Source organism: Bufo bufo, chromosome 3, assembly GCF_905171765.1.
Source record: "Bufo bufo chromosome 3, aBufBuf1.1, whole genome shotgun sequence".
NCBI lineage: Eukaryota > Metazoa > Chordata > Amphibia > Anura > Bufonidae > Bufo > Bufo bufo.
In genome coordinates, this window is record NC_053391.1 from 565,839,007 (window position 1) to 565,866,464 (window position 27,458).

The following is a 27,458-nucleotide window of genomic DNA, read 5'->3' on the forward strand; positions in this document are numbered from 1 at the left end:
GGTAAAAGTGTCATAGGGCCACACCAATGGTGAAACGTCGCCGGTGCGCCACCTCGCAGGCTGTAATCGTCATGTTGACTCCGCCCCGGTTAGACTCTTACCGGAAGTGGTGGCGTTTCCTGGAGACCGGTGACAGGCGGAGGCCCTAGCTACAGGTGATTGCTGCCGCTGTGGTCTGGAGGGGGGCTATTAGAGGGCGAGTGCTGGGCTCGGGGTGTTACTGGATCATTCATAGTAATGCACCTTCTTCTGAGGGTTACTGCGCAACACGGCTGCTTCCTGCATTGCGCTGGATGTAATAGGACACGAAACCCGTGCATCTATTATTCGGCCGCTTCTTATTGGGGTGACTGTAGTTCAGTGCGATTACTGACGGGCAGTCCCCTGCAGTGTCTGCCGAGTACTGAGAATGTTTGTCTAACGATGATAACCGCGCTTTGTGAAGACGTGTGCCTATGAACTACGTTTTAGGCTCTGTTCACACTCGCAGTGTGGTTTCTGGCCATACATACCGTATCAGTCTGTAGCTGAGGTCACACTGGTGGATATCCCCCCCCCCCTTGATTTCGTTATGATATAGATAGGTTATAAGTAAACAAAAAAAAAAATCTGAAAACTCTTTTAAGGGCCTTCTCCGTGACATACCTCCAACATGCTCCATTGTATAGCTGTGCAGTGGCATAAGTCAGCCTTTAGCCACAATAAAAAAAAAGATACTCTTCAATACTTTTGTTTGCCGTGGGCAACTTTGTATTCCTATACAGGAAAAAAAGAATAGAAATCCACAAGGAAACCAAAGTACCAGTAATATAACAATGATTTGGAACAGGCAAAAGGGCATCTGTCAGCAGATTTGTACCTATGACACTGGCTGACCTGGTACATGTGCGCTTGCAGCTGAAGACATCTGTGTTGGTCCCATGTTCATGTGTCCACATGGCTGAGAAACATGATGTTTTACTGTATACAAATGAGCCATCACACTTGGCCCTGTTTATCAAAGTGCAGCGGGCGCAGAGAGACCAGAGCCTCTAGGTGTAATGGTAACGCCCCCGTTGCTCCTAGAGGCTCATTTGCATATATTAAAACTTAATTTTTCTCAGCAATGCGGACACATATGAACATGGGACCAACACAGATCCCTTTAGCTGCCAAGTGCACATGTAACAGGTCAGCCAGTTTTATAGGTACAAATCTGCAGAAAGATTTTCTTCTGACCTCTAGAAGAAAAGGGTGAGTGGTGGCCTATGGGTAAGGCTCCATTCACACGTCCGTACTGTGTTTTGCGGATCGCACATCACCGGCACTGATAGAATATGCCTAATAGGACATGTTCTATTTAATTTTTTTCTTTCGGGAACGGAAATGCGGACCCGCATTTCCGGAGCCAGGCCTCACATCGTGCGGCCCCATAGAAATGAATGGTTCCAAAATTCGGAACGAAATTGCGGACGTGTGAATGGACCCCAAGTTGAATTTCACTGAACAATAAAGGATATGCTCAGCCAAAGAACATAACCATTTCACTGAATAGGAATGAGCTTGGAAAATAAATAATAATGGGGGTCATTTACTAAGAACGGCTTTTTACGCAGCTCTGGATCCCCCCCACACTGTCGTAAGATTTGGCTAATTTATGACAGGGAGTGTGCTTCTGGCTGGAGTGGTTTTTCACCATTTATGGCGTAAATGTTAGTAAACTTTCTGGGACAGGGGTCCAGTTACTGCTCCTGACACCCCCTCCGCTTTGTCCCATCCAACACAAATTTTGTTACATGGCTGTTCAAAAAAGGGACTTGTGATTTTTTTTTTTTTTTACAACTAAAATATTTTGCAAGTCCCTTGATAAATGACCCTCAATAAGTTCAGTGTATACAGCAGGGGATTTCCTGGCACATGTGCTGAATGTATTTACCCACAATGGCCTAAGTATGTTTCACACAAGCATATATGAAAAGACGTGGAGAATGGATCTGTGTTTTATATGTATGTTACTCTGTATCTATGATGGTGCCTGTGTTGCATCCATTTTTCACATGCACTGCTAGGCTGAAAAGGGGATTTACAAAGCATCTCCTACCAGCGGTCTGTGAAAACCTACCAAGCATGGAAGGCGTCCTTGTGCTTTCTGTAGTTTTCACCAATAAACGTTAACTGACATTTTTGGCCCAGAAAACAGACCAAAGTAGTTCACACTTCTGATTTTTTTTTTTCTGCGGCCATAAAGAAAAAGGACGCGTGGATATATCTATCGAGCTCAAACCTCAATGAATACGAGTGCTGGAATATGCTCCCAGCGCACGTCTGTGATTCACCGACTTGAACAATCGGTAGTGCTAATGGAATGAAGTACATAAGATGGCTTCTTGGAAATATGATGCAATTGTGATGACATAAGGATAACGCACTGATGATCAGTATTCTGAACACTCTCCATTGACTTCTTATAGATTGTTTTATCTGCTAGATGCATGGAACAACATTAGCTTTGTAATTAGGTAAAATACAGACTTTAAGGAATCCTGTCACCACAAAATGCAGTGCAATCTGCAGGCAGCATGTTATAGAGCAGGAGGAGCTGAGCAGATTGATGTATAGATTTGTGGGAAATGATGCAGTGAACTTGTAATTTATACTTTTTAAAGGGGTTGTGCCACGAATATAAATGTATCCCACCCAACAGATATCTCTCATCACTTTCCCCAAATACCACCATTTATCAAACCTGTCTTATTCTAAGGTTATTAGCCTACCCTGGTGTCCTGTGGCCAATCAGTTTTGATTTCAGTTGCTGTTGGTTACGTCCTGTACTGAAGCCTTGCAATACAGGACGCACATGCTCACAGCGCTTCTTCTCCTTCCCTTCAATAACCACTCCACTATGTGCAGTGTCAGTTATGGATGGACAGACATAAGGATGAATGATGATGGACATTAGCACAAGTTGTGGTCTGTTATAAATCCAGTTACATGGAGCATTTTGAATATGTTCTGTTGGATCTCACAAACGCTAGTGTGAAACTAGCCTAAGGCATGATGGGACAGCAGTCACATGCCAAACCAGGAAGTAGGATTCAAGCATGGGGGATAAGAGAAAACTGCAAATGAGGACTGGAAGCTAGAGAACTTGATGAAAATAAACTTTAGAGTGAAAACTAGTTTATGGTACAACCCCCTTTAAATTTGGGATCGGCCAATTGTCAGACTTACCGATGTTATTGGCCAATATTCATGATTTTCTAAGTTATCGGCATCTAACTTTGCCGATAATGCGTCCATCGCGTGTAGCAGGATTTCCATTTTTTCGATACTAGACTGCGCAGTCTAGTATCACAGAACATGAGCGTGCTGCTGTCAGCGCGCCCTGTTCCCTCAGCAGCACAGGGAGAAGGAGTGTCTCTCTATCTCCCCTCCGTGTCGCGCTGCCAATGAGGAGGGGCGGGCGCACTGCCCCACCAATGAAAGTTAACGTCTAATACAAATACAGGAGGCGGTGCCCAGCCTATATGACAGGAAGCTGCGACCAGCGGCAGTTAACCCCTCAGGTGCCCCACCCGCCTCTTGTATTAAGCGTTAATTATCATTGGTGGCGCAGTGCATCCACCCACCACAATTAAAGTCATTTGTGGCGCAGTGTGCCCCCCACCCCCCAGTATTAAAATCATTGGTGGCAGTGGCCACAGGGTCCCCTCCCCTCCTCCTCATTGGTGGCAGTGGCAGCTTCTGATCGGAGCCCCAGCAGTGTAATCCTGGGGCTCCGATCGGTTACCATGGCAGCCAGGATGCTACTGAAACCCTGGCTGCCATGGTAACCTCCCTGCTGCTTTGTGCACTATGCCCAGGGCAGCAGGGAGAGTGCGAGGTCCTATTCACCCTGATAGAGCTCTATGAGGGTGAATAGGACAAGGGATGAAAAGATCCCAGGTTCTAGTTCCTAATGGGGGGAAATGGTTATTAAAAAAAAAAAAAAAATCTAATTTGTTGTATTTGACCCATATCATCATTGTTTTGCTGCAATCTGACTGGTATGTTTCTGTATTTATTTTTATTTACCAATGAAAAAGATTTACAAAAAAAGCTAAACGTTAACAATAAACATGTTTTTTATTTAACAGCAGATTTGTGTAGGAATTTTTTATTTAATTTATTTTCAAGGTTCGCAGTTTATCGGTATCGGCTCTAAAAAATCAATATCGGTCGATCCCTACTTTAAATCTCTGCTATTTGTGACTTCATTGTTCACAGGGGAGGTGTTATTAGCTGACGGCTATCTCTGTGTACACACTTAGGCTATATTCACAATATGTGATGTACACTCCATTAGCCTGATCCGAAAGAGGAATAGACTGCCGAAGTTCACCATATCCAGCATGGCAAGATAGGGCTGGGCACTGCTGGAAACCCCTTCGACAACAATGGGATCCAACGGGGATATGGCTGCTTTCCGGTATATATCAGCTTTCAGCCGGACATGCACTGTGTGGCCGAAAGCCTGCATTTAGTCCTGGGCTGCACTACAATTTTTTGTAGTGCAACTGATTGATTTTATCCATTGAGTGACAGCTGCAGTCCAGGATATTGCATTCAACTGAATGCATGCATTTGGACTGCAGCTGTAGTTCAGTAGTTAAAATCAATCGGTCGTGCTACAAAATTTCATAGTGTAGCCCAGAACATATACCAAAAAGCAGCCAGATACCTGTCGGCGGTGCATGGCCATATCCGTCTATGCCACATACGATAAACTCCAGCAGTCTGTTCATCTGCTATTTCTCAATCCGCTCAGCTTCTCCTGCTCTATAACGTGCCGCCTGCAGGTTGCACTGCATTTGTTGATGACGTGTACTCTTTCAAGGGTTTTTCCAAGGTGTTTTTTTTTTTTTTTACTGATGACCTATCCTCTGGATAGGTCATTAGTATCTGATCAGTGTGGGGTCCACCACCCAGGACTCCTGCCGATCAGCTGCTTGAGAAGGCACCAGCATTTGCAGTTGCGCCGTCTCCCTGCTCAGGAAGCACAGCACCGTATGTTGTATAGAGGCTGTGCTTGGTATCACAACTCGGCCCCATTCACCTCAATGGGGCTGAGCTGCGCCTAGGCCTTATGACTGATGAACGTGACATCACTAGCCTAGGAAAAGCTGGAATAGGCTGTGGTGCTACTACTGTTGCCTCCTCAAACAGCTGATCGGCGAGGGTCCCTGGTGTCAGACCACCACTGATCAGCTACTTTACTGCTGTTACAACCAAATCTATCACAATGCATTGAAGAGACACAGCCAAGTAACTAAATGCTGTTTACTGGATAATAGGGAAGTAAAATGCAGAGAAGAATATGACTGGAATACAATGTATATAGCCGGATAATATGTAATATAAAGTATAATATCTAGGTTAAAGTAATAAAAAGTATACCATGTAATAGAGGATAAAAAGTACATAGAGTAAGCATAATAATATGATTACTTACCTTTTGAGGATCCAGCAGAGCTCACAGTTTTATACAAGCCTCCCTAGCGTCACCAGCGATGCTTGGGAGACTCGTCCCCACCTGCCATTGGCTGTCGTTGTCTCCCTTCCCCCCCCACCGACACCGGATGTTTTCATCTGTGTACAGGGAGAAGCAGCGGGGACCAGGAGCAGCGCAGGGATTGGGGTAAGTATATTACCTGTGAGGGGCCCGGCACAGGGGGGGGGGGGGGGCTGTTGGAGACGTTGGATAACCCATTTAATGTAGAATGCCACATGGGCACAGGTCAGTGCCCTGTGTGATAGGGCTCCTTTACTATGTACTACAAACACCCTTTGACTTGAAGGCCTTAATTTTTTATTTTTTTTTTACATGTTTATATTTGCTTTTATTGAAACATGCCATGATCATTATTTTCCTTTTGTCTTCTAGGATGAATGTTGGGGTGGCACATAGTGAGGTGAACCCCAATACACGGGTGTTGAATAGTCGAGGAATATGGCTGGCCTACATTATTCTAGTAGGCTTTCTTCACATAATCCTCTTGAGCTTTCCCTTCTTCAGCGTTCCTGTTGTCTGGACCTTGACTAATGTTATTCACAATCTTGTAAGTTACGTAGTATGTTTCATATTGAAATTAATATAGTTTCAGAACCCATTTCTAGTTGAAGGATTAAAGTGGTTCTCTGGGAATCAGTAAAATTTACTGAAAATACTTAAATATTACATTATTATAAATATATTCCCAATTTCATTAGTTATGGCTTATTTTGTCTGGGGAGCAATCATCATGGGGAAATAAAATGACCGCCGTCCTATTAGTACACACAGAACCTGTCCTAATCGCACAGGAGGAGAAGTTACTTCACAACACTGAGGTAAAGAGCTGCCTCAGCCTCCTCTCTGCTCTGCCTGTCAGGGAACATGGTCCTGAATACAGATTATTATTATTTATTATTATTAAATCGCCATTCATTCCATAGCGCTGTACATATGAGAAGAGGTATACATACATAATACAGACAATTGCACTAATCATAAACCAGACGAGTTACAAACTGGTACAGAAGGAGAGAGGGCCCTGCCCGTGAGGGATTACAATCTACATGGTATGGGAGAAGGACACAGTAGGTGCGGGTGAAGTTGGTCATAATAATAAGAACTTTTTAGCAAAATCTGTGTAGGAATGGTCTTCATGAGGAGGGGCTGTGGTAATGTACTGACTGCATACAAATGCTGCTGCTGCTCATTACCTACTCCCCCACCCTCCTCTCTGTACTTTAGCTGACTCCCTTTATAGTTCCTGTTCCTTTTGAATCCACTAAAAAACTGCATATGTGGTTCCAGTCTACTAACCCTTTGTGGTATACGATAATGAAATGTCTGTGTCAAGTCAGTTCATCTTAGTCTGAGCAATTGCAGTCACTAGTAGACATTTTGGGGTAATGAAGGAGTAGACTTGTGTTTTAAATGGTCATAATGTGTTCATGACACAAATTGAACCTTTCTTCTGTGACTTACACACAGGTAATGTACCTGTTCCTGCACACAGTGAAGGGCACTCCATTTGAGACCCCTGACCAAGGTAAAGCACGGCTCCTTACTCATTGGGAGCAGATGGACTATGGCATCCAGTTTACCTCTTCCCGCAAGTTTCTCACCATCACACCAATTATTTTGTAAGTATTGGTTTTAAAATGCTTGTTCTTTCCCTATTTGGATGTTCTGATTTATGTTTTGGATATTGCTGATATACCGTATTTTTCGCCCTGTAAAACGCACCGGCCCATAAGACGCACCTAGGTTTGAGAGGAGGACAATAACAAAAAAATATTTTTAATTAGACCGCAGGTGAGATCACCAATCAGACCTCCGATGTTAATAAAAACCCCAACAAGACCTCAGATCAGACCCCAATGTGAATGACCCCCAATCAGACCTCAGATATCAGCCCCCCACTGCCTCTCATATTAGCCCTCAGCAGCCCCCATTACCTTTCATATTAGCCCCATATTGCCTCAGATTATCCCCCCAGCAGCCCCATATTGCCTCAGATTATCCCCCGAGCAGCCCTATATTGCCTCAGATTAGCCCCCATATTGCCTCAGATTACCCCCCCAGCAGCCCCATATTGCTTCAGATTACCTCAGATTATCCCCCATATTGCCTCAGATTACCCCCCAGCAGCCCCATATTGCCTGATTATCCCCCATATTGCCTCAGATTATCCCCCATATTGCCTCACATTATCCCCCCCAGCAGCCCCATATTGCCTGATTATCCCCATATTGCCTCAGATTACCCCCCCAGCAGCCCCATATTGCCTCAGATTATCCCCCATATTGCCTCAGATTACCCAGCAGCCCCATATTTTATAAAATAAAAAACCCACTTATCTCTCCTGCTCCTGGACGCCGCTGCTCCTCACCAACCGCGATATTCTTCCTCCTGCTGTCAGCTGTGCTGTGAACTGGCGCACACAGCGTGAGGTCACAGAGCACCCTCACGCTGTGCGCAGCCACTGCACAGCTGAGGACTAGGAAGTGGTGAGTATAGAGCCTTCACGGCTTCCCCTCCTCCGGTACTAATGAGCGCGTCTATAATGGCAGCGCTCATTAGTATTTTCCCCATAAGACGCCCCACTTTTGGGGGGGAAAAAATGTCTTTTGAGGCGAAAAATATGATATCACCAGCTATAGATATCTCCCACCACTGCAGTCTTCAGATCCTGACTTGATGACATGTTGTCTACATTGTCACCACATCACATGGCCACAGCGGGGAGTTGCTGCCTCTGCCATGTTACATCACTATGGAAAGTTTATTTGCACACTTTTTGGGCAAGCTTTAGAATTAAAAATTTTATTTGAACACCAATTCTGCAGTTTGAATACTTAAGAATGCCTGAAGGCCTAGGGAGGAATCTTTCATGATGGGGAATTTTTAAGTCAGTTTTTCTTGGGTCTGTATTGCCATATTTGTGCCAAATTTATCAGATGTTGAACATTGCGTGATAGATTTAGTGCATCTTTAAAGAGGTCTTCCAGTAATAATTATATTTTATGCATATTTTCCCCAGTGCTGTGCTCATCCGCTGTCTCCATCTTCTGGTCCCCACACATCCAGATGGGCATGGTCACACGCACCACTCCAGCCAATGAGTGATGTGGTCACAAGTAGCGTGTCACTGCTGAAGCCAGTCATTTGCTGGAGTTTACGTGACCATGGCCAGCTAGATGTGACCATTGTTGAGACCAGAAGATGGAGACAGCAGAGTAAGGCCCCTTTCACACGGGCGAGTATTCCGCGCGGATGCGATGCGTGAGGTGAACGCATTGCACCCGCACCGAATACCGACCCATTCATTTCTATGGGGCTGTTCAGATGAGCGGTGATTTTCACGCATCACTTGTGCGTTGCATGAAAATCGCAGCATGCTCTATATTCTGCGTTTTTCACGCAACGCAGGCCCCATAGAAGTGAATGGGGTTGCGTGAAAATCGCAAGCAAGTGCGGATGCGGTGCGATTTTCACGCACGGTTGCTAGGAGACGATCGGGATGGAGACCCGATCATTATTATTTTCCCTTATAACATGGTTATAAGGGAAAATAATAGCATTCTGAATACAAAATGCAAAGTAAAATAGGGCTGGAGGGGTTAAAAAAAATAAAAATAAAATTTTTTAACTCGCCTTAGTCCACTTGATCGCGGCCCGGCATCTCCTTCTGTCTCCTTTGTTGAATAGGACCTGTGGTGAGCATTAAGTACAGTTACAGGACCTTTGATGACGTCACTCCGGTCATCACATGGTATGTCACATGATCTTTTACCATGGTGATGGATCATGTGATGACTGGAGTGACGTCATCAATGGTCCTGTAACTGTACTTAATGCTCACCACAGGTCCTATTCAACAAAGGAGACAGAAGGAGATGCAGGGCCGCGATCAAGTGGACTAAGGTGAGTTAAATTTTTATTTTTATTTTTTTAACCCCTCCAGCGCTGTTTTACTTTGCATTCTGTATTCAGAATGTATTATTTTCCCTTATAACATGGTTATAAGGGGAAATAATAGCAATCTACAGAACACCGATCCCAAGCCCGAACTTCTGTGAAGAAGTTCGGGTTTGGGTACCAAACATGCGCGATTTTTCTCACGCGAGTGCAAAACGCACTACAATGTTTTGCACTCGGTCGGAAAAATCGCGGGTGTTCCCGCAACGCACCCGCACATTTTCCCACAACGCCCGTGTGAAACCAGCCTAAAGGGTCGGAGTAGAGCAGGTAAGTATGACACTATTTTTTAAGGAGGCTGGCTGCAGGCATTACATCAAATAAAATTATAATTACCAGAACCAAGAGCTCTCGTATCTGTAATGGAGATTTTAAGGCTAATTTCTCAAAGTTTTTCATCCGGATCCGTTCTGTTTTTGTGAACAGACAGCATCCGGACTCAACCCTGATCCATTCATTTCAGTGGGTATTTATATACACATGAGCACAGTTTTTCGCTGCCCATCTGTACATTCAGTAAAAATCTCAGCATCTTCTGTCTTCATCTGTTTCTCACACCGGTCTATTCAAGACAGTAGGTCAGAAAAAAAGAAACTGGAAGCACATGCATGACTTCTGGACGCAGTCTGCTTTTTCACTAAAGGTTGCTAGGAGATGCTGTGTGTTCTTTAGTTTTTCTTCACGCATGTGTAAAACGGATGCAATCCTGATGGAAAAAACTGAAACCCTGAACGCAATCGCAGACAGTGCAGATTCAACTTGGGCTACTTTCACACTTGCGTTTTGGCTTTCCGTTTGTGAGGTCCGTCATGGGCTCTCACAAGCGGTCCAAAACGGATCAGTTTTGCCCTAATGCATTCTGAATGGAAAAGGATCCGCTCAGAATGCATCAGTTTGCCTCCGATCAGTCTCCATTCCACTCTGGAGGCAGACACCAATAAGCTGCCTGCAGCATTTTCCTGTCCGCTTGACAAAACTGAGCCAAACGGATCCGTCCTGGCACACAATGTTAGTCAATGGGGACGGATCCGTTTTCTGACACAATAGATAGGATCCATCTCCTGTTGACTTTCAATGGCGTTCATGACTGATCCATCTTGGCTATGTTACAGATAATACAAACGAATCCATTCATGACGGGTGCATGCAGTTGTATTATTGTAACGGATCCGTTTTTGCAGATCCATGACTGATCCGCCCAAAACGCGAGTGTGAAAGTAGCCTTACATGCTAAACCATCAGTTTTTGAACAATGAACAGATCCTGACACAATCTGTATTACTCTTGTGAAAGAGGCCTAAAAACGAAAGCCATGATGCCTGTCTGATCAGAACCTATCCAGACCTGATGCACTATAAGCCTGACACTGGCTATTGCTTAGTACTTTGTATGTCCTGCCATAAGGGTATCAAAGCGAAGTTAGAACTGCTTCGCTCCAATGCGTTCTGTGTACTTGGCTGCAGCGTTGGCAGGTCTGTATACAGATGTGACCACTGCAGCCAGACACTGCTGTATACCACTGAGGCTAATGATTGGCTGTAACAGTCATGCATACACTGTTTGTTTTAAAAAAAAAAATTTATTGAACTTTACAGTCCAAGTAAGTAGTAAACATAAGAAAAAAAAAAAATATTCAAAGAAATGAACATCAGCAAACAGTGACAGAAGAACAGATACAGTCTTAAGGTCTCGTTCACATTTCTGTGTCCGTTTGGCATCCGTGGAAAATCTTTCTGAGATGTCCGTGAATAATCAGTGTTTGGTCCGTGTGTGGTTGTTTTTTTTTGTTTTTGTTTTTTTTTTTGCCCTGTGTGTCATCCGTATTTCCCGGATCCTATTCAGTGTCTATAATCAGTCGCTGAGAGAATACGGATGCCAGTGGTGTCAGTGGATTTTCATAGACTCCGATGGCCATGTTTAGTCTGCATTATGGACCAAAGCAGTGCATGTGTACGTGTGCTGTCCTTGGATAATTACTCATAGAATACTATCATAAAAAACAGAAATGTGAATAAGGACATGAGAGAAGTGACAAAGTAATAACATTGTCCAGCTGCACATAGCCGTCACCAAGGCAGTACCTATGCCAACTGAGGTACAAAGCACAGAACAAGGTCATATGGAAGAGCTTTAGTGGTCTCCACCCAACTGAACTGCTTCATGATGAATAGAAATGATAGATGTAGGCCAAGCGTTATCATTCAGCGTGACCTCTCCAATGTTCTTAACATTGTTTTGAAATCTAGTGAAACGGAATCCATTTGGCTAGTTGCTATTGCTGGAGTCACTTCTTAATTTGACTGATATCTGTTTAACATTGCTTTACCAGAGGAGCCTTTCTCTATGGTCACATTCCCAAGGGTTGTACTGGGTTACAGATATCCATGGTGGAAATCTTCATAAGATATAGTACAATGCAAGTCAGTAAGGTTTTACAAAACCTAACACACATGCAAAGAAGAAAAATTGATGGCCTTGAGGGCATGCTGTGGGTTTTTCTAATCCACATTTTGCCCTGACATCGATTTTTATTTTATTTTTTCCCATTGTAATGTGAACTGTTTGAGAGGGCACTGGCACTCGCAGTAGCGCTGCAGCCTTCTCACAGTTTTCCCCAGGCCATGTGATGTCACGTTCATGGCTTATGAGCTTAGAAGTGAATGTGACTGAGCTGCAATAGCAAGCACAGTCACTATACAGTACAGCGCTAAGCTTGTGTGCTGGGAGAAGACTGCAGCGCTACTGCATGCACTGGTGCCTTCTCAAACAGCTTATCGGCAGGGGTCGGAACCCCACCTTTCAGATACTAATGACCTATCCAGAGGATATATCATCAGTAAAAATTTCTCTGAAAGCCCCTTTTAAAGCTGCAACTCACTTTATCATGGATTGAAAGCTGTTTCTGCAGACCTATATTTTCAGCTTGTGTATGAACCTGGCCTAAGGGATATGAATAATATATATATTATTTAAATTACTATTGATGTAGTCCTCCTCTGGAGAAGCACTGAGCGGAGTATGTGGAATGCTTGTACTACTATACTTGGGCTCTGTGTCTTGGTTTGAGCTGGTTTTGCAGGTTACACAATAGTAAATATCATAGGGGCATAACATGTTATTAACAGCTTTTAGCGTATTTTTGACTGGTAGTAAACTGTTAAGCACTGCAAATCTGATAGTCAGTAATATATACATAAGCCAAGTTTCCTCATTTCCCTACTTATGTCCTGGCCCTTTGTTGGCATGCAGTTGCAGAGTTGTTGGGGCGTATAACAACAATCTGAGGTTTTCCTCATGAATATTTGTGGGTGTCAACAGAGACTGCCTTCCCCTCCCCCTGCTCTGAAAAGGGAGTGAATAAAATTGCTGCCCTGTCTGCAGTCCTACTGCTGGGAAACTCATGTTATATGTGTGGGGCTACAAGTCCCAGCCGTACAGTACAATAACATTGCTGATGCACAGATTCCCCCTATCTATTTTTGTGCAATGTTCTGCAGACACTTCCTCACAGCCAGCAGAAGAGTAGAGTACAGAGGAGAGAACTCTTCTGTTCTTTATCAGCTCTGTGTTTGCAGGGTGAGGAGGGAGGGAAGATTATGTGCACAGCATTTGTCTCTTCAGTGCCTGGAGAAGAGGAAACCCTGAGGCAAAGCCTCCCGCACGGAGTCTGTGCTGCTGATGGTAGAAGGGGTTAAAGCTTGCTGAAGAATCCAGTGGGAGGGGAGACACAGGAAAGACAGCTCAACCAGCAGATTGTCAGTGCAGGGGCGTGGCCAGCATGTGGGCAGTGCAGGGGGCGTGCACAGCCTTCACAGGCAGACCTGCTCCTCAGGCTTGTGCATGGAATGTTATCAGAGCAGGGAAGAAGCTGACATCACAGGTCACGTGACTCTCAGCTAACTAGGAGAACAGGGCCACTGTAGATGAAGGAAGTGAAGGCTTAGTTAGAAACATACAAAGAACAAAAAAATAACTTGGACAACCCCTTTAATAGAAATTGTGCCACTTCTTGGTTTGTACAAATCATTTTACTGCAGTTTCCTCCTTATGTCATTCTAATCCTGCTTGTAATGATATCACCTTATATAATGTATAGATAAGACAGGATCCACCATTCACAATAGGCAATTGCTAATCTATTCTTGCCTTGTACAATGACCCCTAAATGCTGTTGAGAACAGCTCAGGCAAGATGGTTGCCCCCATAATCATACTAAGGAAATAGAATGAAGAAATCTATAATCAGAAAATAAACAGATTAGAAAAAAAAAGAGATGTGTTACTATCTGTTTTTAACTGGCAGATAAAAATTTTGGTGACACGTTTCCTTTAAAGGGAACCTGTCACCTGGATTTTGTGTATAGAGCTGAGGACATGGGTTGCTAGATGGCCGCTAGCACATCCGCAATACCCAGTGCCCATAGCGCTGTGTGCTTTTATTGTGTAAAAAAAACGATTTGATACATATGCAAATTAACCTGAGATGAGTCCTGTCCCTGACTCATCTCAGGTTAATTTGCATATGTATCAAATCAGTTTTTTTTACACAATAAAAGCACACAGAGCTATGGGGACTGGGTATTGCGGATGTGCTAGCGGCCATCTAGCGGCCCAAGTCCTCAGCTCTATACACAAAATCCTGGTGACAGGTTCCCTTGAATACATAATACCGTAAATAGCGTGCAGGGGATGTATGGAGCGGGCTCACACACTGAGCTCACTCCATAAATGGCTGTATAATACAGCTGGCAACCACTAGCAGTGACCTGGATAGATGATGATGCTCATCATGGTCATTTAACCCTTCAAATGCTGCTGTCAGTAGCGACCAAGGCATCTGTGGGGGTTAGACAGAGGGTGGGGGCTCCTTTATGTCTTCCGATCAGAGCTCCCACAACAAAATCGCAGGGCTCAGATCAGTTGTTATGACAGAATGGGGTGCTGTGAAGGTTCACAAGACTGTCATCGCAAACTGCCTGCAGACAGCCTGTCAGAACCCCGTAGACTACAGTAATATTCTATCACAGTCTATGGAACAAGTGATCAGAAGATCACATGTACAAGTCCCCTAACGCTGCGTTCAGACCTGAGCGTACGGGATGGAGCGCTCTGTATGCACGATTTTATGCGCGTTTACAGACGCGGCTCCGGAACAAGCGAACGCCCATTGTCGCGCTTTCCCGTCAGTCTATGTACGGGAACGCGCGACAAGACGCCCCAAAGAAGCTCCTGTACTTCTTGGGGCGTTGGGAGTTTTACAGCGCGATCGTACGCGCTGTGAAACGCTCAGGTGAGAACCATTCCCATAGGGAAACATTGGTTCTTGCCTGTTGAGCGTTTTACAGCGCGTAGGAACGCGCTGTAAAACGCTCAGGTCTGAACCCAGCCTAAGGGACTAAATAAAATAAAAAAACGCTAATATTAAAAATTCTGATGGTCTCTTTCACAGTTTATAAAAAAAAATAAACAGTAAAACAAATGAATATAAAAGTCCTGCACAGCGAATGAAAAGTTGAATAAAAAGTGATTAACAAGTTGTACTCACCCTAAAATGTTAGCAAAAACTACAGCTTGTCCTGCAAAAAAAACAAGCCCTCACACCGGTGGAAATATAAAAAAAAGTTATAGATGTCAGAATATGGCGATGCAAAGAAACTTTTTATGCTTTGAAAGGTTTTTATTTTTTAATTGTTAAATCATAATAAAACTATACAAATTTTGGTATAGCCATACGCATACTGACAGCTTCGGATTTTGAAACGATAATGAATGCACAGAACCGAACTGTAACATCACAGGCACAAGACTAAGTAAGTCTCACTCTACTTGTGGCTAGAAGAAGGTCTCAGCGGAGCCCATACATTTTACTGTGGTACAGAGCACATATTATTAACTAAGTTTTGAAACAAATCAGATTCAGAAAGAGCAGTCCGAACCCAATTCACTCAACACTAGTAGAAAGTAAAAACTAAAACACAAAAGCAACAAAACCAATTTGTTGCAGTCCTTAAGGGGTTAACAATCTATTTGAAACCCACAGAGATTTGCAGTAAAACCCATATGTGGACTCCATGTTGTCTTTTGATCCAGTGGCATTATAATAATTACTTATTACCGAATGCCCCAGAATACTTCTCAGTCATGGCCTCTGAACATCCCCCAACATCTTAATTTGAAACTGCATTTATGAGAGCGAACAATGTCCATGGAGTCATTAAACCCTTTATTCCCCAGGCAACTGGGACTCTGAACCCTCCTGGTTTTATCTGTGCTTTGGATCACTGCTGATCATGTGGTACATTTCAGTTAATCTTGATTTAGTGTGAAAGTAAAGGGCCGAGAATACACCAGATAATCGCTAACGAGCGTTCATAGGAACACTCGTTAGCGATTATCTGGCGGTGTAAAGGTGCTGCCAACTACCCGATGAACAAGTGAAAAGCATAATTCATGCGGTCACCTAAATCATTGTTTGCAGGCAGCAGATCGTGCTGTGTAATCACGCTCTGCTGCCGGCAGACAATGAGTCTGTATGGGGAAGAATGATGGTATTAGTGATCACTCCTTCCCATACTGTAGTGTAGAGGAGATCACTGTGTGTAAATGCTGCAGTCTCCTCTACTGACAACCAGGCGATTGCTGGGAAGGAAAGTGTCCTTACCAGACAATCTTCTTCAATATTGGCCTGTGTAAAGGGGCTTTAAGATACTTTGCAGATAGACTGAAACTTAAAGGTGTTATCTGAAGCTAAAAAATGTCCCTCATATGCCCGGGCCCCTTACCCTGACTCTACTTACCTGGCTCCCTGCGCCGCTCCTGGTCCCCTCACCGCTACTGCTGCTTCTCCCTGTGCGCGGATGAAAACATGGCAGCCAATGGCAGACGGGAACGAGCCTCTCTAGCGTGGCGGGTGACGCTAGGGAGGCCCGTCCCCTTTCCTGCAATTGGCTGCTTCTCCCCGACACCGGATGTTTTCATCCGTGCACGGGGAAAAGCGGCGGTGTGGGGACCAGGAGCAGCGCAGGGAGCCAGGTAAGTAGATTGTGTGAGGGGACCGGGCATATGGGAGACATTTTTTAGTTTCGGATGACCTCTTTAACCTTGTAGGACAAAAACTGTTGAACATTTTTAATAAGGAACAATTGAAAAATGTTTTATTTTTTTTATTGCCTCTGAAGGTGTTCATAGCCTTTAAAAAAACAAAACAAAAAAAATGAGTAGTTCAGTGCCAGTTTCCTGAACATGCAGGGATCAGAATGTATTAGGGTAGTTGCAGACGAGTGTGCTCACCGCAGGAAACGCACTCTGCGTAGGAGCGGTATTTCTCGTCATGGACGCTGCTCATCTGGATTGAATTCAAAGCATCCTATTGATTTATGATGTTGTAAATTCCTTCTTGGCAATAAGTCTGTGCAACTGTAGTCACCGCATTATTTGACTGTTCCGCAGACTTGCATCCAGGAAAGAATTTACAATATCATAATTCATTATGATGCTGTGAATTCAATCCATATGAGCAGCGTCCATAACGAGAAATACAGCTCCTACAAACAGCGTGCTTCCTGCAGTGAGGTCTGAAACTACCCTAAGGGCTCGTTCACACAAATGTTTTTTACGTTCCGTATACGGCCAGTATTTTGATTCCGTATACGGAACCATTCATTTCAATGGGTCCGCAAAAGATGCGGACAGCACACTGTCCGCATCCGTTGCTCCGTTCCATGGCTCCGCAAAAATTGAGGCATGTCCTATTCTTATCCGTTTTTATGGACAAGAATAGGCATTTCTATAATGGGCCTCCTGTTCCGTTCCGCAAATTGTGGAAGGCACACGGGCGGTATCCGTTTTTTGCAAATCTGCAATTTGCGGACAGCAAAAAACGTCATGTCGTGTGCATGAGCCCTTAGGCTGTTATCAGTTTTTTTTAGTTGGTGTTTTTGTGTGCTTTTTAGTTGTGTTTTTCACAATTGCATGTTTGGTGTGATTCCGTCACATGATCAGAGCCTGGGATTTGAACCTGCAGTGCACGCGTGAGTCCCAGTCTCTCACTAAAGTACTATGTGAGCAGTTCAGACTCGCGCGTGTGCTGTGGATTTTAATTCCAGGCTGGGATCACATGCCGAAGGTACGGCACATGATTTTTTTTTCTCTCCATTTTTAAAAATGGAACATATAGAATTTTTTTTTTTTTTTTTTTTTTTTTTTTTATCGGGTATTTTTTTTTTAAATCTTTCACTATAGTCGCAAGTCATATAATGTGCAACTTTTTCTGCTAAATCTTGCAACTTTTGGTGAGCTACACCACCTCATGCATGGAAAGTACGGCTGTTTCGGAAAGTACATGATTGTTATGTATTTACTGCAGGAGCCAGTTGCACAGAATGCCAGGTAACCCTTTGTCCTACTGCCGTTTACAGAGCCACAGCCACATTTCACCCCAGCCTGCACCAATTTGCGATTTTGGTGCAAAACCAGAAAGAAAAGTAACTTAAAAATTACTTTAAAAAGACTGCAAATGAAAAATTTATTTTTTTAGCGGAAAAAAAAAAATACCACAGCAAAATCCATGTGTGCAAGGACCTTTTTAGGCTAATTTCACATGAGCAAGTTTTCTGCTTGGATGTGATGCATGTAACGAACGCACAGCATCCGGACTGAATCCTAACCCATTCATTAAAAATGGCTCTGTGCACACCTTTTTCACGTGTAATCTCTGCATTCAGGAAAAATCACAGGATCTTCTATATTGTGCACTTTTCACGCAGCTCTGGCTCCATAGAAGTGAATGGTTGTTATTCTTCAGTTTTATTTCATGCACAGAGGTCCCAATAATGCTTGTAGACGCCTGTTAAGGCCATTTTTCTCTCTGAAAAAAGTCTGACACGTACCAATACGTGTCAGACTTTCCCCTGCCAATCATGGCAGGGCACACTGTGAAAAGCACAGGCGGCGCAGTGATGCTGCTGGTACAGCAAAGGGCTTTGTTATTGGTTGGTTTGGGCAGGCCTCTGGACCATTCGTCACATCTCTGACACTGTGGAGGGGGAGGCTCTTGTAGTAGTGTGCAAATTTCCCGGTGTGGCGCCTGGTAGGGTAAGCAGCCTCCTGGTTGGGCAGTGGGCTTTAACGGGGGTCCCAGTTATGAGAGCCCCGCTGATTTCTAGAATAAGGAGTCAAAAGCACTCAGCCAAGCGCTGCTTCTTGTCACTGCTGAGTGTGATACTGAAGACTGTCTCAATAGAAAGTCTATGAGACAGTCTTCACTACTGTGCTCATCAGCAGTGAGGAGAAGCAGCACACAGCTGAGCGCTTCTGACTCCTTGTTCTAGAGATCAGCGGGGGTCTCAGCGCTGGGACCCCCGACAGTCAACACTTTTGATATGTCATAGGGACATATCATAAGTTTCAAAAAATGTAGTTACTCTTTAATGCTTTTACAGGGTGCCCGCCTGGGGGGTTTTAAGCCTCTGGGGGAGGAGGTCTGGAGTGAATGCAGACTATTATAGCCAAGTGATAAAGAACAGTCCAATATAGTGCATCTTCCCTGTACTTTATTATTTGGCTATAATAGCCTCATTCACTCTAAACCCCTCCCAGGGGCTTATTAACCCTATGCTGAAGTTAGGGGAGAGATGTTAGGGGGCAATCAGAATCTTTCAGCAGGTTTAAAAATCATCGCTTGCCGGCGGCGCAGAGTGCTGTGTAATCGTGGTCTGCCGCAGGCAAATAATGATTCAATATGGGGGACGAGCGATGGCATTAGCGATCACTCCTCTTCATACTGTGGAGGAGATCGCTGCATGTAATAGCAGTGGTTTACTCTGCTGACGAGCAGGTGATTAGTGGGAAGGAACGCTTCTCGACAATGGCCTGGATGATCTACTCATATAATGTAAGACAAGTAATGGTTCCCCTGCAATAAGTACTTGCCTCTTAGCCCACATTCACATCACCGCTATTTATTTCTAAAAATAACGGAAGGGCACGTTACTAAACGTAGCTGAGCAGACTCCATTAACTGTGCTGGAGTCCGTTCTGTTTGGGATCTTGTCTTTTTACCAGACGAAAAAAAAAGTTCTGCATGTAAGTCTTTTTTGCCCGGTCTCTTTGACAGAATCTGTGATGGAAGCTTCGAACAGAGCCTCCAACGCAGATGTGAACAAGTTCTTAACATTATGTAGGCTACGTATTATGTATTTGTATTACTGCAGCTTTTGTACGCCTCCTTGGCTAAAAATACTCTTCAAAAATGGTAAGAGGAGTATTTTTACTCTTCCGGGAAAAAATGTTGAGACCTCTGACACGTGTGAAAAAACGCATCAAAACTGATTGTATCCGCATGTATTTTTATTTTTGTGTTATTTCTAGATTTTATTTATATATATTTTTTTTTTGTACATGTAGACGTTGTATGAGTGAATTAATCCACCCCTGTCCTTTCTTTCCACCAGATACCTTCTTGCCAGCTTTTACACCAAATATGATGCTGTCCATTTCCTTATCAACACCTTATCATTGCTCAGCGTCCTGCTTCCCAAGCTCCCCCAATTCCATGGAGTACGGATTTTTGGAATTAACAAGTACTAAAGATGTTCGATGGAAATCTCCACCTGCTGCCTGTCACACGATTCATGTTCTGCATGAAATAAGTCGGGAACATTATTCTCATTACGAAGCTGCAGACACCCGGCTGAATGATATTGTGTCTGACATGTGATGCTTCAAGATTCAGAGAGAAGGATAATCAGATGAGCGTACACACACCTTATTACTGCAAAATGACATTTTGGATATAACGAGGGGGGATTTATTTGGTTTCGTTGAAGTAAGATAAGTGAGCTTAGTAACTGCCTGATATACAGCAGTGCTTGCTGTACACACAAAGATGATTTGCTATAAATTAAGGTTGAAATCAACAGCCCCTTATGTTAAGTATTAAATGTGTTTTCTCTTTTAATTTTCATTAAAGTTGAGCTAGTTTGACATTATTATTTTCCACTGTGTTGTACAGAGATTTACAGGAAAAAAATGAAAATTGGAAACCGTAAATCCATACATTCCTGTAAACTAGGCTTTTGACCTTGCCTATTAGAAACTAAGTCATGGCAAATTTTAGATTGCATGCTTGGCTATTTACAAGGTAGCGCCTGATGTTGGGGCCCCTATCCACAGAATCTGTAGCCATGTCCATAGATAAGAAACGTATACATAGGGATCTACGAAGCGGTGTAGCACTTGGATAGCCTTATGCAGTTTCTAATGTCAGTACCTTCTACATATAGAAATAGTAACAAAGTAATCCTAGACACTACAGTAGCCTGTTCAGTGTATATCACTAAGTAGTAAATATGCCTCATGTGAAACCACGTGCCGCTATTTCAATATTGTAGCTGGATTTTAGTCGTTATCCAGGTTTTCCACCTCTTCAGTTGTCTGTGTATTTGTTTATTCCCCCCAATACTAGAAATCAGGATCAGGTCTCTTTTTCCTTGAATATTTTAATACATTCTACAGATATTCAGTACCTCAGCATGCCCAATATGGCCCTTTCACATATATCGGCTGTGTCCGGCCAGCTACTTCAGGCTGGGAGCTGGACACAACTAATATATGTGCACAGATATGACTGCTACATGTAGCATCTTTCTGTCAGGCGCCATTTGACATGCAGGTTCTTCAGTGATGTACCGGATGAATATGAACAATCCCATAGAAAACGATGGGATCGGTTCTAGCTTCGATTTCCCTCCATGCCCTGCTGTAGGCAGTCTGAGAACGCTGGGAGTTGTAGTTTTGCAACAGCTGGAGAGCTGCAGGTTGGCCATCCCTGGTTTATAGGATCCTCACATTCTGGTTGCTAGATTTAAAGGAGTTATCTCGCAAAAAGTAATACTGGGGATTTCTAAAGTATTATTGCATTAGACATGTGTTCAGTCTTTATGTACAATACATTTTACTCTCTTGTAGCGCCCCCTGCTGTCTTTCCTTCTGGTCAACCTTCTCCTGCATTCAGTGGTCGACCAACATGCCCAGTAGCTTCCCTGTACCCCTCACCTCAATGTGTAGTGATCTCATAGAGATGCAGGTGACGTGGTCCATTCGCCTTTCATTCATTTGTTCCTACTTCAAAATTTCTAAAAAAAATATATCTCTCTCTCTAGAGAGTGGAGAAGGAACCTGGGGGCATTACAAACCATATATGTATCTCTGGGGCTCTATCTGTTGTCTATGCAGGGGAGGAAGGGGTTAACAAGAGCTCATTGCAGTGTAGCCTGAACTGCTTGCTTGTACACAGAAAGGTGTAAGAGCCCATTCACATGACCGTAGGCCACCCGTGCTGTGGTCTGCAATGCATGGGCACTGGCCGTGTGAATCCCGCATTGCGGCGTGGACCCGTTAACTTGAATGGGTCAGCGATCCGCAATATAGGGCCTATCTTTTTGCAGTGCAGAGGCACGGACCAAAAAGCCCATGGAAGTGCTTCCAATCCGTCCCTCTCTTCTGCTCCGTATCTTGTGGACCCATTCAAGTCAATTGGTCCATAACCATGATACAAGATTCACTGGGCTGGTGTGCGTATACTGTTTGCACCCTAAGTGAGTAAAAAACAGTTTTGAATTTGTGAATAACCCCTTTAAGCCAGCCATATTCATGAGAGTAGAATATGGCTAATTGTATGCATGCGTGGTCTGACCATCAACATGGCAGACTTAAAGGGCTTCTGTCACCCCACTAAACTGATTTTTTTTTTTGTGTACTTATAATCCCTATCATGTGATATTGCTATACCTTATGTTATTAATAATTTTCGTTCAGTAGATTTTGCAAAAAACTTACTTTTATAATATGCTAATTACCTGTCTACCAGCAAGTAGGCGTCTACTTGCTGGTAGCAGCTGCAGAAAACCGCCCCCTCCTCCTGTGGATTGACAGGGCCTGCCGCTATCTCCTCCTCCGGCCAGCCCTGTCAGCATTTCAAAAATCGCGTGCCTGTGTTGATTCGGCGCAGGCGCTCTGAGATAAGGAGGCTCACCTCCTCAGCACTCCCTCAGTGCGCCTGCGCCGATGACGTCACCGAAAGAGAAGAAGTCATCGGCGCAGGTGCACTGAGGGAGTGCTGAGGAGACGAGCCTCCTTATCTCAGAGCGCCTGCGCCGAATCAACACAGGCACGCGATTTTTGAAATGCTGACAGGGCTGGCGGGAGGAGGAGATCGCGGCTGGCCCTGTCAATCCACAGGAGGAGCGGGCGGTTTTCTGCGGCTGCTACCAGCAAGTAGACGCCCTACTTGCTGGTAGAAAGGTAATTAGCATATTATTATAAAAGTACGTTTTTTGCAAAATCTACTGAACGAAAATTATTAATAACATAAGGTATGGCAATATGGCAGGATAGGGATTATAAGTACACCAAAAAAAAATCAGTTTAGTGGGGTGACAGAAGCCCTTTAAAGGGAACCTGTCATCAACTCTATGCTGACTTGAGAGCAGCATAAACTAGTGACAGAAGTTCTGATTTCAGTGTGTCACTCATGAGCTAAACGTAAGTGGTTGCTGAGAACCATGAATAACACATAGGATGGCCAAGCTTGCAGTAAAGGGCTTCGCCAGTAACTCTCTCAAATATCAATACACTAATCCCCAGAAGGGGGACAGAGGGGGGAGATAAAACCTTGCTTTTTTATTTTAACTAAGACCTCATTAAATGTTAAGTTTTATCTCCCTCTGTCCCCCTTCTTGGGATTAGTTTATTTATGGTTGCTGAGAACCAGCATCATAATTACTGCAGCCCAGGCCTTGAAAAGAGTCAAATCTACCTGAGAAGAGTCCTGGTTATTCCTAATCTCCTGCTCTCTCACCCATCTGCTAATAATTGGCAGTTTTCTCCTAGAGAGAAAGGGAGAAAACTAGGTAGAAGCCTGTCAATCATCAGCAGGTGGGCAGGAGAGCAGGACTTCATGAATAACCAGGACTCTTCTCAGGTGGCCGGGACTCTTTTCCAGGCCCAGTCTGCAATGATTGTGATGTTGGTTCTCAGCAACCCCTTACTTTTAACTTATCAATGACAGACCGCTGAAATCAGCTCCCCGTCTCTACTTTATGCTGCCATTAGTATGGGCAGCACAAAGTTGATGACAGGTTCCCTTTAACTGGCAGAGCAGAAGGATAGTTTAAATAAAATCTAAACCAACACAATGGGCTTGTGCTAAGTGGGAAATGATTGGGTCCAATCAGCCAATGTAGTTTCAGCCAGAAAAATTTTTACTTGACAGATCACATTTTTGGAGGGCAGTGGTCTAGCTTCAGCTATAACTAATCAATAGTTTGCATATAACTTTAGAATGAGGGTCAGGTATAAAATTGTCGATTTCAACTATTTGTGTCCATATTTACTCAGTATAATTACTCAAGTCTCATCAGTGTGGTTTTCATAGACAGCTTGCCCCTAGCCTATCCTCAGGCTGACGATTGGGGCCGCTCATTCCCAATCACTGCCCCTTGTATATGTGTTGCCACTCTCCTGAAAAATGAGCTTGTCAGATGATCAGATCTTAAAGGCAGCAGCAAAAATTGTCGTTTAGCACACACTATGTGGACAGGATGTGCTGCCGACAGTAGCCAAACTAAATGGGCAACTAATGATCATAGTAATCCGGCCAAGTAAAATTAGCGATGATTGACATTTGTGCGGGGCTGAAAAATGACCCTAATTAGAGCTTCAGCTCATAGCATAAACCAAAACAAAGACTTTCTCTCTCTATCTTTTAGTAGAGAACCTCTTTAAGGCCTCATGCACGCGGCCATAGCCGGTCCATTCCGTATTTAGCCCACAAACAGCGTGTCCAAGGTATACGATCACCAGCCCTTTGCGCACAGTATTACTTTTTCACTTAAATGGGGCCTCAATCCGGAAGGTGCGGTGCGGAACGGAAGCACTACAGAGTGCTTCCATTTGTTTTCGGTCTGCCTCCACAAAAAATAGTGCATGCAGTGCCACCGACCATGTACGCAGATGGCGGGCATGTGGTTGTGTGCATGAAGCCTAAATAACAGTAATTTATCTTCACCATATTACACAGAAGTTCTGGAGCACTATTCAGTACAGTGATGGCACACACATTACCAACATGAATATACAGAGTAAAATCCTGGCTTTTCCATTGCTGTCGTGTGATTGATTGTCTTAATTAGATGCGAATATTTGACTTATCAGGTTGCATGCACACTTTTTTTTTTTTGTATTTTGAGGGAAAATGATAGCTCCTACATGGGTGCTTGAATGTGGCTTTAGTCATTTACTAACGCTACTTTCACACCTGCGTTAGGTGCGGATCCGTCTGGTATCTGCACAGACAGATCCACATCTATAAATGAAAACGCTCGTATCCATTCAGTACGAATCCGTCTGCATAACTAAGTAAAAAAAAAAAAGTCTAAGTGTAAGGGCTCATGCACACGACAGTGTTTTGCGTTTAGTATACTGGCCGTTTTTTGAGTTCAGTATGCTGTACATATACTGAACCATTAATTTCAATGGTTCAGCAAAAAAAAACTGGTGTCTCCGTGTGCATTCAGTTTCAGTATTTCCGTACCGTGAAAAGATAGAACATGTCCTATTCTTGTCTGCAAATCACGGTGCTTGGCTCCATTCAAGTCAATGGGTCCGCAAAAAAAACGGAACACATACGGAAATGCATCTGTATTTCTTCCGTATCTGTTCCGTTTTTGCTGAACCATCTTTTGAAAATGTTATTCCCAGCCCAATTTTTTCTATGTAATTACTGTATATGGCATACGGAAAAACAGAAAGGAAACGGAAACAAAAAACGGACCGCAAAACACTGAAAAAGCCATACTGTGGTGTGTATGAGCCCTAAGTCAAACAGATCCGTCCTGACTTACATTGAAAGTCAATGGGGGACAGATCCGTTTACAGTTGCACCAATATTGTGTCAATGTAAACGGATCCGTCCCCATTGACTTACATTGTGAGTCAGGACGGATCCGTTTGGCTCCGCACCGCCAGAGAGCCAAGCTGATGCATTCTGAGCGGATTCTTATCCATTCAGAATGCATTGGGGCTAAACTGATCCGTTTGGGGCCTTGAAACGGATCTCACAGGCGGACCCAGAAACGGCAGTGTGAAAGTAGCCTTAGGCTTCGTTCACATCACCGTTCAGCCTTTCCGTTCTCCTGCTCCGTTTAGGACGCAAAGGACGGAAAAGGCACATAACTGACGTCAAACTGAGCCCTTAGGACCCCATAGACTATAATGGGGTCCGTTATGTTTCCGCTCGGAAGATGATTTTGAAGTGGAGACAAAAGTCCTGCATGCACAACTTTTGTCTCCACTTCAAAATCATCTTCTGAGCGGAAACATAACGGACCCCATTATAGTCTATGGGGTCTTAAGGGCTCAGTTTGACGTCAGTTATGTGCCTTTTCCGTCCTTTCCGTTCTCCTGCTCCTGAACGGTGATGTGAACGAAGCCTTAGCTGCCCATGGTAGAGGAGGCATTGTTTACAGTACTCTGGATATTTTCAATGACTGTCAGCTTCTTTAAAAAAAGAAAAATAGATTAACTAGTTACGTTCTAAGGGGCTGTTGACAAAGAATATCTGAAAATCAGCAAGTGTGAATTATAGTACAAGCCTGAATTTTTTAGCACGTCCTGATCAATTCGTTTGGAATCACACAGCCCTAAGATATGCACGAGAGCCAGTGCATTGCCGTTCTGCCTCTCCATAGAATCCTATGGTGACGCCAGTTCAGTAGAGCCGCAGGGGTGCGGGTCATTCCACATCAGTGTGACACTGGCCTTCGGCTGAAGTCACAGCCCTGTATTATTGGCTTGTGTAGGATATGGATATTTTTTTTTTTTTTGCTAAAAATGGGATAGGGAAGCTTTTTCCAGTTGACAGGTTTTCCTACTGGTCTTTGATGGGATCAGCTCTCGGTTAGCAAAAAAAAAAAAAAATATATATATATATATATATATATATATAAATATCTCTATAGGGACCACACTCAGAATGTAAATGTATCCATGTGAATGCTGTGCTATTCCATATAACGGGAACACTGTCAGTCTCTTAATTTGACCAAACTTGATACATAAAATGGGAAGAGCACAATATGTGGAAACAAGGCATGTCAGAGATCAATGCATGCAAAGTGTGGATAATGATGCTTACAATATCTTACCCTTAGATTTGGGAAGGTGACATAACCGATGGTTTTTCCTTTTTCAATGCTTACTTCTAGGGCTTGATCTATATGTGTATATTTCTGAGATAATGTTTGGACATTGTAGGCAAATAAATTCCAATTAGTGCAACTGAGTTTTTGATTTTTTGCCTCCACTATCAACCACACAGGGGTCCCAAGTGGAGGACTCCCCCTCGATCATGCTCATATGACCTAATCGGGGATATAGACGGGGCACATTCCTAACAGCTTACCTGAGTTCCTATAAGGGCTCATGCACACAACTAAAAACTACAGATCGCATTCACTACAATGGGGCTGGAAAAGATGCGGACAGCACACAGAGTGCTATCCGTATGTCCATTCCGTGGCACGCTAAAAAATAAAATAGAACATGTCTTTTTCTTGGCCGTTTTACAGACAAGGATAGGACGGTTCTATAGATGGCAGGACATTCCATAAAATGCGGAACACGTGCGGCCGGTATCCATATTTTGCCAACCGCAAAAACGTCTACGGCCGTGTGCATGAGCCCTAAGGCAGTTGGACAGTCAGTTTTTCATGCATAAGATTACTGTAAATTCGTGCTGTAGAGAGGTCACTTCAGAATGCAACTTACATGGGCAAACTACGTGATTGTACAACTGAGGAATGCTGAGAAATTTCAGCTCTGAATCCCATAGAATTGTAATGTGGCTAGAAGACAGTCTGTAGATCAGAATAACAAATCAAGCAATGTATTTAGGGTGGCTTTTACTGTATGTC

General features: G+C 43.7%; 1 protein-coding gene across 1 annotated transcript; it reads left to right on the forward strand.

Annotated features, from left to right (window-relative positions):
- The first annotated feature begins 20 nt into the window (after positions 1-20).
- On the forward strand, positions 21-20,515 carry ORMDL2 (ORMDL sphingolipid biosynthesis regulator 2). Its single transcript, XM_040425601.1, has 4 exons — positions 21-155; positions 5,903-6,077; positions 6,998-7,149; positions 19,938-20,515. Exons 2-4 carry the CDS (start codon positions 5,904-5,906, stop codon positions 20,071-20,073), a joined length of 462 nt encoding a protein of 153 aa, XP_040281535.1. The 5' UTR covers positions 21-155; position 5,903; the 3' UTR covers positions 20,074-20,515.
- The last annotated feature ends 6,943 nt before the right edge of the window (positions 20,516-27,458 follow it).

What these genes read in the sequence shown, in the direction of transcription:
- ORMDL2 (XM_040425601.1), top strand. Translation starts at nt 5,904, where the DNA reads ATGAATGTTGGGGTGGCACATAGTGAGGTGAACCCCAATACACGGGTG. An exon ending in CTAATGTTATTCACAATCTT is followed by an intron (nt 6,078 to 6,997) that starts GTAAGTTACGTA and finishes ACTTACACACAG; the next exon opens with GTAATGTACCTGTTCCTGCA. An exon ending in ACCATCACACCAATTATTTT is followed by an intron (nt 7,150 to 19,937) that starts GTAAGTATTGGT and finishes TCTTTCCACCAG; the next exon opens with ATACCTTCTTGCCAGCTTTT.